General features: G+C 37.3%; 1 protein-coding gene across 5 annotated transcripts in view; it reads left to right on the top strand.

Annotated features, from left to right (window-relative positions):
• Positions 1 to 12,328, top strand: part of PDE7A (phosphodiesterase 7A) — a 76,017-nt gene extending 63,689 nt beyond the window's left edge. For 4 of the 5 annotated variants that reach the window (XM_041473627.1, XM_041473630.1, XM_041473629.1 and 1 more), the window contains 8 exons: positions 180 to 275; positions 3,363 to 3,463; positions 5,640 to 5,771; positions 6,070 to 6,161; positions 6,783 to 6,927; positions 7,772 to 7,868; positions 8,832 to 8,912; positions 10,217 to 12,328. In XM_041473627.1, the coding sequence (XP_041329561.1) occupies positions 180 to 275; positions 3,363 to 3,463; positions 5,640 to 5,771; positions 6,070 to 6,161; positions 6,783 to 6,927; positions 7,772 to 7,868; positions 8,832 to 8,912; positions 10,217 to 10,428 (956 nt within the window). In that variant the 3' untranslated portion in view covers positions 10,429 to 12,328. The remainder of the gene's footprint in view (positions 1 to 179; positions 276 to 3,362; positions 3,464 to 5,639; positions 5,772 to 6,069; positions 6,162 to 6,782; positions 6,928 to 7,771; positions 7,869 to 8,831; positions 8,913 to 10,216) is intronic. The other variant, XM_041473631.1, reaches the window with a different exon arrangement.
• Positions 12,329 to 12,916: the final 588 nt, after the last annotated feature.

The following is a 12,916-nucleotide window of genomic DNA, read 5'->3' on the forward strand; positions in this document are numbered from 1 at the left end:
GAAACTTGTCATGTAGTAAGATTTAAATATTTATGAATTGGTGTAGAATATCATGACTTGGTGTAGAGAAGTTCGCTTGTATAATTTTTGTACTGATTTGTTTGAAATAATGCATTTCTCATGGAAGAGTCACTGATTTCATGGCTTCCAATGAATTAGTATTTTCATCTTATTTTTAGGAAACAGTCTAGTCAGCTTAACCTTTCATCTGTTTAACCTACATGGACTAATTGAACACTTCCAATTAGATACGATGAAACTTCGTAGATTTTTGGGTAAATACAGCTTTTTATTTTGATGAATATTGCTGTTTATCTGCATTTTTATACCTTAACTGAAGTCCTGGTTATAGTTCAGCAATAAGGGTTGAAGGGTTACTGATGCAGTCTACATTGTACAGTGATTTAAATTGTATTAATTGTGATGATCTCTCAAAGTTTGTATGAGTGTAGAATTTTCTGTGTTAAATCCAAATAAGTATTAAGAATTTTAATAGTTTCATAGCTGATGCTGTATTGTATTTATTAAATCTATTTAGTATCTATTGAACAATCAGGAATATATGTGACATTGTGTGACATTTATATTGGGAAAGGCTAGACAGCTCCTATCTTTGTTCTGATTTTTAGTTCTGTATTGATCTTTACTTTTTCCGATGATACAGTTTCCTAACTGTATGAAGTATGTCAGAAATACTTTCTGGTGCCAATTTGGTGTTACCTCTGTCTTGCTCAAATTCTCCTACAAGTAAGCACTGTGCTTTGGACATAGTTTCTTCCTAGACAGAGTACAGGACAAGTTTAATTTAATGTCTGGGCCTGTGTCACTGGAGTGCTTATTTGAAAATAATTGTAAATACAATGTAGCATATTCAAACCAAGTGGTACATTCACTTGACAGAACTGTCTGCATCCCAATACATAGACAGGTGCTGGTATGAGACCTCCTTCCTTTGGTTCTTCTGTGACAGTACCTTCAATTTTGTGAAGTGGGATGATTTTTTTTAACTGACTGGGAGAAACAAGTTTCTGGTTCCTTTCAGCAGTTTTTTAGAGTTTCAGAGAAAACAATTCTGTGGTTCCAAAGTTTGTCACTTAACAGGAGAGCAATCACATTTGGAAGTCTTTTCTCCCCTTTCAAATAAGAGAATGTTTTTGGTTTCACAATTTAGTTCTCTTTCAGTTAAAAAAAAAATCAGTTCTGTCTTGCATTTCATGTTGTTTTAAAGTAGACTAAATTTTCTCCAGTTTCAGGAATGTTAATCAGCTGACCTTAATGACTGATATCTTGGAATGGAGGAAAATGATTACAGAAATCTGGTTTTAGGCTTCTCGAGTTCTAACTGAATGGGGCTTGTTTTTCTCATCTGATTAGTTGACATTATGCAAATGATAATACTTGAAAGATCAGTTAGAAATGACTGGCTTAGTTAACTGGTTATCAGAAGATAAGAGTTCTAACTAGATATGGCTACTCAAAGTCATAATCCACTAAAATGAGATTAGTCTTTAAAGAAGGCAAAATTTATTTCTAAATTTTTTTTAAATTCAGCAGCTTTCCCTTTCTGGTAATGCCTTCTACTTAATATCAGTAAAAAGCTTTGTCTTAGGTTCTTTGATTTTATAATGGACTTTCTTCCAAATACAGCTTCTTAGCATGAGCACAATTAATTTTTTTCTTTTGCTACCTCTTATACTCTAATCCGTAGCAATCTGAAAATCAAATTCCAGAAGACTAGGACAGCACAGATGGTCCAGTGCTGCACAAAATTCACATTATATGAGAATCTACTAGAATCTTTTTAAGTAGAGAAATTTTGATTTTAGCCCCCAATGGGATCTTAATTTTTTTTTGTTTTGTTGTGTATGTGTATATATATACATACACAGATATACACACACGGTCTTTCAGTGATTTCCATTGTCTGCTTGGAGATCTGCATCTTCTTACTGTGTCTTTACAGGTTCTAATTCCAGACCTGAACCAGGGGAGAGAAAATGCAAAGTACTACATTCCTGAAAACAGGGTTGTGGTGCTATTCTGATTCTAGCAAACTGTGATCAAAATGTTGACCTAGGTCTGCTTTAATAAAAATAAGTAAGTTAGGAAAACTGTAAAGTTCAGGTAGCTGGATCAGCCTATGAAGCCATACAAAAATTAAGAAGAAAGCCAGGGATATATGCATTCATGCACTTGATATGAGGAATAGGTGGGAGAGAGTTCTACTGCAGGTTAATAAAGCCCAAAGACATTTATATTGATTTTCATTATTTTTCATATGAGCTGTCACCTATCTTTGAGTACTATTGAGATGACATGGTGGTGACAGTATTTTGACTTTTCATGAACCTCAGCTTTCACAAATACCACGTCAGTAATGCTGTAACATTACATTCATAATTACATGGATCCTTTGGCCTTGTAAATTGAGTAGAAAAGAAGTTTTTGGGCATGTTTGTTTGGTAGGACTGACAGACTGTAGTCAGACAGGAAAATGTTCGTCTGAGGTTTGCTTGGAAGAACTACACATTAGTTCTTCCAAGCAAACCTCAAGATTTTAGAGGTAGTGGGCAAGACTTCAGAATATAGTTTGATTGCTGTGCTTCTCTCCTCAATCCTTTTTAACATAGTTTTTTCATTCCCTGTACTTGAGCTAATGTTGATGCCCTTCAAAGAATTCTGCCTGCCTGTAATGTTCCAGGACAGTCAGGAGAAAAGAGGAGGAAAGCAAGGAAGTTAAATAGGGAATATGGAATATAGGTGTAGTTAGTCAGACCATCATCTAAATGAGATTCTTTTCTAAATTGCATATGGGCTTACATTTGCCTGAGTACCAAATATGAGAAAATGCCTAGAATACATATAGAATACATATAGGTCATTCCATGACGACTTTCCTGAATGGGAAAGAAAAACACTTCATGTGATGGGAAAGCAGTGCTTAATTCCTCTAAAATCCTGGTTTTAGTTCATGATATGAAGTCATCCTAATGGTTTGATAAATAGCATGATTTTCATTTTGTATTCAGTGTTGCCTCACCATTCAGACAGATTGTCAAGGACAGCCTTCCCTGGGAAGTTCTCAAAGTCAGAGTATCTCAGATTATATATTGATTTCAAGTTGTTAAATTTTTGCTCTGAGGTGACTTTACATCTAGTTGATTTCCTTTAGCAAACACTGTTTCTTTGCATAAAAATCTTACAGCTGTATCGTGTTTCAGCTGACAATTTATTGACTCTGATGCTTTTATTGTATGTAACTTGTGATACTGCATATTTCTGTGCCTAATAGGAGCTTATAAAATGGTCCTTGAAAAAATTACAATTTTATTTAAATTTGGATATTTGTTTTTTTTCTGCAGTTATGGTTCAAGAAGATTATCACAGTCAAAATCCTTATCATAATGCAGTTCATGCTGCTGATGTGACTCAGGCCATGCACTGTTACTTAAAAGAGCCCAAGGTAAGGCAGCATTCTCTTTTACATCACTCATACACACAGAAATATGTGTATGTGTGTATGTGCATATGAATAGATTGTGTGCACATATCACAGAATCATTCCAAGATAAGAGTCCAACCTGTGACAAAAGAACACCACCTTGTCTACCAGACCATGGCACTGAGTGCCACATCCACCTAAACATTTTGACTTAAACACCTCCAGGGATGGTGACTCCACCACCATGGACAGCCCATACCAATGTCTAGTCACCCTTTCAGTGAAGAAATTGTTCCTAATGTCCAACCTAAACCTCCCCTGGCACAACTTTATACTGTGTCCTCTATGCTGTCACTGGTTACCTGGGAGAAGCAACCAAGCCCCCCCCGGCTCCAACCTCTTTTCAGGCAGTTGTAGAGAGCAGTAAGGTCATTGATCTGTATATAAACCTACATGCATATATGAATGTGTATATTCACATACAGGTTATATTTATTATTATTTATCAAAAGTAAAGAAACCAACAAGAAACACTTTTGAACTTGCCCTCCCTGTTGCTGAGGCTGTGGATTCAGACTTAGTGTGCTTTTCTTTTTTTCCCCACTCTGAGCTGACATTGTCTTTTGTGTGACTTCCTGTTGAACAAGAGCAGGGAATTAAAGTTGCAGCTGTTTAATATAGTGCTGTGCCCCAAGACATTTATATAGAATTGCATCCTGAGTCAGAGCTGGCAACAATAAACCTGTGTACTTGTCATCTGGGGTGGTTTTTTTCTTCCCATAAATTATCATTACCTTTGCTTTGCTCTTACTGAACAGTTTGCTTCTACGAGAGGCAGTTCATAGCAATACGTTGGGAGTTCTCTTTGGCTTTTTTTTTAAGAAAGGGTAGAGTGACAGACCTTAAGGAGCTAAACTAATTTAGTGTTTGTTCCTCTGCTACTTAAGACTGCTGTCAGGCTGCTTCAAGTGATGTCTTGGACATTTTCAGGGCAAAGTCCTGTCCTGTATTAAATTGAAAGCTGTAGTGCTCTGTTGCTAGATGAAAAGTTATCTACCTTGATGCAGATTATCAGCAATCTGGTATTCCCTTGAATAGCATAGCTCTTTATTCAGCTTCTGAGGTAAAACCAAGTGAATTTTGGCTCCATAAAACCTTTTTCAGAGGCTCTTTGCCCACTCCTCCCACTCAGTTTCTCAGTCCTGCTCTCAGACCAATTGGTGCAGTGAGCCTGATCAGAGCTGGTACACGATGAGCTTTTTTATGGCATTCAGTTTGGAAGCTCTGAGCATTTTTTATTTAATACTCGTGATGGAAGTTTTGTAAAGCTTCAGATACAAGAATAGGCTTGGTATTTTTAGTAACATGTACAGCTATAGTTCAGTGTACTGAACTACAGCTCTGTTGCACTAAAGTACATAATAAACATGTGAGGTGTGATAGATGGCAAAAGCAACAGGGAACATAAACTTCTGTCCTTGCAGGGTGTTCGCTGCAGTTCACCTTTATATGGGCAGAACTGTCCTCTCTGTTTTAGTGCAAACTAGACTTTGTTACTGAGTTTAAACTTTCAGACCTCTCAACCACAAGAAGGAACACCTATGAACAGTGACAGTAAGTCCATGTAGATGCATGCTGAGTTAATTGACATGCTCATTGAAAATATTTATTTGTGGCAGATTTTCCTCCTTTGGTTCTGTTCCTGGTAGACCTTGAAATACAATTTTGCATAAGAGTAGAAATACATTCTAAATAGTTCTAAGTCTTCCAGAGCATTAGTTTCTTCCTCTTAGGAGGAAAGGTTTTCATGCTTTTTAAAATTTAGTACAAATTTAAAGCAGAATAGACACAAATGGACTTGGTAAATGAGAGGGAGAGCTAATTTAACAATATGCTGCTTTTATGGGGTCTGGTTAGGAATTGTGCTTCATGACCAGACACAAAAGATTTTGTGTGCTGGCATTTTTTAAGAGGGGACTTTGCCATTCAGAAAGAATAATACTTAAACCATCGTTGAAATTTTGTAGCTTTTGGGGGGGAAATACTGTGAAAAGTCAGTGGAATGTTAGTTTTACATCTTCAAGATTTTCTCCAAATTTCTATTGGCTGTTAATTACTGAAAAACAAAAATGCAACAATCATGCACTTTTTCTGAGGCCATATTGCATTACTAACATTTGTTGGGTTTGCCTTGCAGCTTTCCAAGTCTTTAACTCCATGGGATGTCCTGCTTAGTTTAATAGCAGCTGCCACACATGATTTGGATCACCCAGGTGTTAACCAACCTTTCCTAATTAAAACAAATCATTATTTAGCGACTTTATATAAGGTAAGGATAAAATCAGTTGTTTTATTAAAACCAGGTTTGGACAGGAGTATAGAAAAGGAGTATAAATTGTGATGTGTTTAGCTAGTGGTAGGATTGAATGCAGACATCATTTCCATGTCACTGGGATAAAAAATTGTGCAAATTAAGTAAGTATTCAGGATTTGTGGGTTTTAACTCCTGGGAAAAACAAAACAGAAGAGAAGAAAATACCAACCCGAAAACACAGCCAAATTGTATATAGCTCTTCAGTTTAAGAAAAATGCATTGATTGATTGTGTTGCTCCCTTTTAATTCACAGAATACCTCAGTATTAGAGAACCATCACTGGAGATCGGCAGTGGGGTTGCTGAGAGAATCTGGTTTATTTGCACATATGTCATTAGAAAACAGGTATGTTTATACCACATAGTATAGATTAGTTTCAGATAGAAGCAATCTGTCAGCTAAGACAGCCCTGCAAAACAAGATAAGTTATTGCACAGCAGTTTTGAGTACAGAATATAGAGATCTATTTTAAGAATTCCTGGATACTGTGCTGGTAGAGTAGAGCAGTTCATGGTGCAACGTGATACTCAGAAAATAACATGTATTGCAAGCACATTGAAGGAGTGTATTCCTGTAGTCAAGCACCTGTTCAGACTAAACTTGGCAGTCTTTTCTGCTTCTGCCACCACAACTGTAGTTTAAAATAGACCATCTTCACCTACTCTTGACAAGAAATAATCTTGAGACAATCAGTTCGTGCATTTTTAAGGGAAAAAAAAAAGGAGGGGGAGGAAAGAAAGCTAAAAATTGTTTTAGTCTTTCTGAAAGCTGCCAATGAAATATTCTGATATTTCTGTGAATGTTGCAGGAATTTTTTAGGAAAAGAAAACAAACAGTTCAGTGAAAATGCTTATTATAAAGCTGGTATTTCTATAATAACAAACATAATAAAATGCCATGTAGATCTAGTGATGGCTGTTGTTCTTAATTGATACGCTTTTGAATGTTTGGTGTCACTTATTTCAGGCAGCTGATGGAGAGCCAGATAGGTGATCTCATTCTTGCCACAGACATCAGTCAACAAAACGAGTACCTGTCCATGTTCCGATCCCATCTGGATAGAGGAGATCTATGTTTGGAGAACGCAAACCACCGTCACTTCATCTTACAGGTGATCTTGCTTTGTTGTCTTTGAAAACAACATTTTAGTGGAAAAACTAATTTACTTTAAAATACTAAAAACTGCTTCTGCCAGGCCTTCTCCTCCTTTCAAAATGGAGCAGAACTGTCTTTTAGTCTTTCTGTTCCATTACAAATGGACTCCAATTCCCACAGCCAGCACTTCTCCCAAGTGGTGGTGTGTGTTGCTAAGTCTGGTAGCTTAGAGCTGCTGAAGCAAGGTGTTTCCAAGGCAAGGTTTAGCTCTTCTAACAACTCCATTGCAGCCTCAGAACTGTGAAATGCTTTGTCAGAACGTATTTTGGGGAAGGAAAGCACTGCTGTTGTGAATCAGTTTGCAGTTGTGCTAGTGAGCTTTAGCAAACTTTAAAAACAAAAGTAGTCTTGAGATTCTTCTTAGGTTTGTAGGCATTTTCTGACTAGGTTCATATTGTGGGCTAAAGAGAAGGTGGACAAACTGATGGGAAGTTCTGTCTTGTGCAAGCTATTGCTAAAAATACAAGCATGAGAGCCAGAAATGGAAAATACTGCTTGCTTGCTTGCTTTGATGCTTCTTTTTCTGAAGTTATTTTTGGTTCCTGTACCAGTGAGTATACTAAATATAGTGGTCCTGAAATACTTTGAGTTGACTGAATTTCCATATTACTCAGGGATGATCATGAGATCTCACAATTCCCTGAGTGTTTTTTAAATATTACAGAACATAACTTTGGAGCACAAATGGTAGGCAAGTTTGTTATTCACAAAACCTAAAATAATCTGCTATCAGGAGTTGAGTAATTACAGGCACTTGTGTTGAAGGAAAGGTGATCTAACATTGTGTGTTAACTTGTTAGATGGCTTTGAAGTGTGCAGATATTTGTAACCCCTGTCGGACATGGGAGCTGAGCAAGCAGTGGAGTGAAAAAGTAACGGAGGAGTTCTTCCATCAAGGCAAGTAAGAGTAGAAGTATCTGTCAGTATATAATGTATTTAGTGAGCCCTAGTCCATTTATATTTAGCACTAATAGGGATGTACAGTATAGGATTTTTTATTTTCATGGGTTGTTTTTCCTGCAAAAGGTCAGAGTTGCTAAAACTCAGCAGAGAATCTGCTTAGAATCTGAACCTAGAATGGCTGGTGCAATACATCCCTCAGCTGAAAGGTGCTTCAGATTAATAATTATGGCCACCTTAAAATTGCCCTAGTGGTTTCAGCAAATTAGGGAGTATGTTCATCATGCGTCTTCAATGTTTAAGCTTCAGCTGTGAGGCCTGTTGGTAAGCAGGTAAGAGCCAGGGAGATTTTTAGTTACTGTGCAGTTTACACTACTTATGTAAGCAGTTAATAAAGCCTTTCATTGGCAAATGGAGTGAATTTGCTCCATTGTTACTAAATTGTTTTATAATAAAATTAAGGCTAGTTCGGTGGACTTGAGACCTGCTAATTTGCACATGAATGTGGTAAATGGGAAACAGACTACTTTATTTGGTGCTAATCATGTGAGACTTAATCTTAGATGAAGGTGATGGGGAAGCAGAAACACAGATTGCCTTTAGCAAGAAATTTCTGAAAGCTAAGCTATCCTCTTCCATATTGCTGAGGGGGGATTAATTTGTCATTTCTATGACAGTGTAGGCTTTATAGGAAAGAGGATGGTAATCCTTCAGGAAACTTGTGATTCTGTGGGGTTTCTGTAATTACTATTTGATGAAAAATACCAAGTGTTTAAATACAGTAGTTGTAAGTATTATTGGTCTGACAGATCTGCCTGGTTTTGGGAAGAGAGGGTAAATGCATTCCACCAGCTGCAGGGTAGTATCCTTGTTAACCAACACTCAAGTTCACTTCTGTTAGTGTTTGATTTGGTTGGGACTTGATGATTTAATGGTTGTGTTATACTCTTGTTTCTTTAGGTGATATCGAAAAAAAATATCACTTGGGCGTGAGTCCACTTTGTGACCGACAGACAGAAACTATTGCTAACATCCAGATTGGTAACTGCAATTCAGTTCATTTTAGCAGATTTCTGTCAGCATGCAATTTGAAAAAAAGCACCTTTGGATACATTTCCTACATATTCCGTGTGGCAGCACTTTATTATAAAGAGCAATTTTATTTTTATTTGCTCCATAACATCTCTTGAATTGTTTATGAACGGTGCTGCCCTGCCAGTCCTGGAGCCCCTGTTTCCTCACAGAGCAGGTACAGTGTGGGAGGCAGCTCTGACTTCTCCACACTGCTGCCCAGAACTTTCCTCATCTGAAGGGTGCTTTGGGAAGAGGAGGGTCCCTTCCCCTTGCCACGTGGTCTTGGGTGCCTTTTGCAGTGAGCTTGTCACAGCTGGGCATGCGGGGTTCAGCTTTTTGGAATGTCAGCATTCCCTTTCTAAATACAGCCTTTAAGGAGGATGGTGAGCAGAGATGTGATGGAGAATGGTGGATGGCCGTTATATTAATAGCTTTTGCTAACCTGACTTGGATTTAAATAGTAAAATGTCTTTTTATAGTTCATTAAAAAAAAAAAAAGTTGATTATGGAGGTGAAGTGGGACTCAGTTAAAAACATAGTAAAAGAAAAGAACAAATTTAACAACAAGCACAGTATGAATTAATGCTTTAGACTGACACAAAAGCTGATGTATTTAATCAACTGCACTGTTTAATTTAGAATGCTAGGAAATAATATTTTTTTAATTAAAATACTCAGTTTTGGCTATCTTACCATTGATTTTTTTCTTGATAGAAATAGACATTACAAATAAATGAACATGTGCATACACACAAAGTACATCAATGTGTTGTTTTGTGGCCTTGTTTAAAAAGTTTCTAAAATTTGTATTTTAAAGTATTTTTAGTCACCCTACTATTGTGAAAACAATATATTCTTTTTTTCCCATGTAGAATAATTCAGACACACTGAAGGGTAATTAATTATAAAATCTTTTAGAACTTTAGGTTTTCTAAATTGTGACTTAGTTGCTGATGTTTAGATTTCTCTCCCCCTCCATATTGTCCAGTATTTCTCTTCATTTGGTCATTGCTGTGAAAGAAAGGTTAATTTGTAATGCAGTGTATTGCTGTTCTTCTGACTGATTCGTAAAATCTTCTACATTTTGAGAGTCTTTTTTGTAAAGATTCCCAAAATATCTAAATGAATATTTAAATGCACATTGGAGAACAGTAGTTTGGCACATTTATTATTTGCTACTAAATGCTATTAAAAGTATTTGGTATAAGTATTTTACTTTTTCTCTGCATTGTTTTTTTATTTGATCTGCCTCTGTTTGCTTGTTTTTGAAGGTTTTATGACTTACTTAGTGGAACCACTGTTTGGGGAATGGGCCCGGTTTTCCAACACGAGGCTGTCACAGACAATGCTTGGCCACCTGGGACTGAACAAGGCAAGCTGGAAGGGAGTGCAGAGGGAACAGTCGGGCAGCGGTGACGATGTTGACCCCACTTTTGAGGAAATGGACTCAGACATTTTACCTCAGGAACCTCGATTGTCCTGACCTCAATCTCCATGACAAAACTGCCTCTTCCCTCGGTATCCGCACAGTTGGATTAAAGGAGACACATGCCAGCCCAAGGTTTTGGTAGAATGGTAAAATGATGCCAGCATTATTTATTTCCAAGTTTTCCTTTGACACAGACCATTTGACCCAGAATTTTTTTAAGCCGCCAGATCTGAACATAGAGCAATATGCACCCGCCTCAGTTGGTTGTCGTTCGGAACCTCGAATATGCAAAGCACAGCAGCGACTGAGCCTTGGAGCAACGGGACGAAAGCATCTCCGTGCCCCGTGGCTTGGGTTTTCTCATGATATTTGGAATACAGTCTTCAAATCCAAGACTTGACATGGATTGTTCCACTCCCTTGGAATTTAGCAAGACTTGCATAAATGTGTTCAAAGCATACCTTCCACTCAGTCCCTGTTTTAATACGGAAATGTGAAGTGCCCATCCTCTGCTGCCTCTGGCAAGACTTGATGTTTACAAATGTACTCTGAAACTGTCGGTTCTAGACTTAACCTTTGCGCATGGCTGTGAAGGAACCACTAACTTGGGTTTTTTGCTTTTTTAAAAGAAAAAGATCAAATTTGAGACTGCAGCTCTTGTTTCTTTGGATGCCAGAAAAGCCTCCCATTTGCCATAATTTTGTTTGTGCACTGGGAACTGAGCATTCATCATAGAGCACAGCCAAGCTTTACTCCAGTGCTATATGGGAATGCAATTTTTTAACAGCGAAAAAACACTTCTGAATCTGGGAAGGGAAGGGTGGGGGGGAAGCGTCCGAACTGCATTGCGATTCTGCAGTGGGAACATCGCATGTTGTTCTCACTCTTGTACACTTGAACTGCACATGCAAGAAAAAGGTGGAATGTCTAAACACCATAATCAGCTCAGGGTATTTGCCAATCTGAAATAAAGTGGGATGGGAAGCGTGTCCTTCAGAACAAGGGTACAAATGCCCCTTTCGCTGCAGCGTGTGTGTATGTGTGGGTGTGTGAGTACGTTTGGGACGGGGGAGGGCGGGAGGGCTCGGGGAAGGGTTTGAACAGCAACATTTTTTTTTTCTTTTTTTTTTTTTTAATTTATTCTTTTAGAATGTGACAATTTCATGAACAGCCACACTGGGGAGGAAACTGTAACAAATTGCTACAGATGCCTTAAACTATGCACAAAGCTAAGTGACCAAATTTGTTTTTGATTTGAAAAAAAATAATAAAAAAAAGTGCATTGTTTACGTATTCCTCCCTCTACTGAAACATTACCCACTGATGGGTTTTTGATGGGAAAAGGAGAAAATGTTTTTTAGGACAAAATTAAAGGACTAATTTTAAACTTAAAACATTCCATTTTTGTAATTTGTTTTACATTGTTTTAAGTACAGTAAGCACAACTGTAATCTAGTTTGAGAAACTGGTGCTTTCTTTTAGTTCATTTGTATTTCCCTGTTATTATTGTAAAAGACTGTTTATTAATTCTGTTTACAGTTTGTTGCAACAGCCATTTTTGGAAGAGAGCTTCAGCGTAAAGCCATTTGTAAAGGCTTTGCCATATTCATTTTAATATGTGCCTGTTGCTGTTAACTTTTAATTAATAAAACAAAATCTTTTCACATTATGCTCCTGTACATTTAAGTTATGACTGAGTCCAGCGTTGTGGAAAGGTAGCTAAGGTTGCAGTCAGCTTCCACTGTAAAACTAAGCCAACTTTTGGATTTGAAAATACTAGTCCTCGTATGCCAAAATTTATTGCCTCTTGGAGCTTGGCCTTTTACTGTTTGAAAAGCAAATCCTGACTTACCTGATTGTTTCCCTTCTAAAACTGTTTATTCTTTCATGTTCCCTGAAGTAGTATCATTAATCTCAAAGTGGCCATGTTTAAAGAAATAAATTTCTAATGAAACCATTCTTTTGAGCCTGCGTGAACTTCCTTCCTTCGCTGTCAGTGCAAGTTCTTGACGTTGACTCCAACAGAGAAGGATCAGATGGGACAAGGAGCTCTGGTTGTAATTTTGAGGAGAGAAGAGCCATTTTTGACAGGTTGCTTTTGAAAGGGTGCTTAAAGCTGGGAGAACACAGAGGTAAGAACTGTGTGTAACTTAGCACAGAGAAACTGAGAGAAACTTAGTACAGAGCAGCACTTAACTGGGTTTAAATGTGGAAAAGTACTGATTCCTCTGGGACCTTTTTAATGAAACACATGCCAAACCTGCAGCTGTTTTCAAAATGACAACTAAAATCAGTCTGATGCCTTCTGTGACATATTTTTAAAAAATGAACTTGGTTTAAAGAGCATCAACTGCATTTTAAATTTTGCCACTTGTTACAGGCATATGTTAATATGTAATTTTAATGAAAATTAAGATTAACAATTTTACAAATAGGTATATGGAGTATTTTAACAGTATTTATAAAGAGCCTGTGGTTTTTAACATTGTGCAAACTTTTGTATCCTTTGCTCTGACAGGACCTAGAAGAGCAGTTTTATTCT

This window comes from Pyrgilauda ruficollis, unplaced genomic scaffold (assembly GCF_017590135.1).
Source record: "Pyrgilauda ruficollis isolate IOZ18807 unplaced genomic scaffold, ASM1759013v1 scaffold30, whole genome shotgun sequence".
Lineage (NCBI taxonomy): Eukaryota > Metazoa > Chordata > Aves > Passeriformes > Passeridae > Pyrgilauda > Pyrgilauda ruficollis.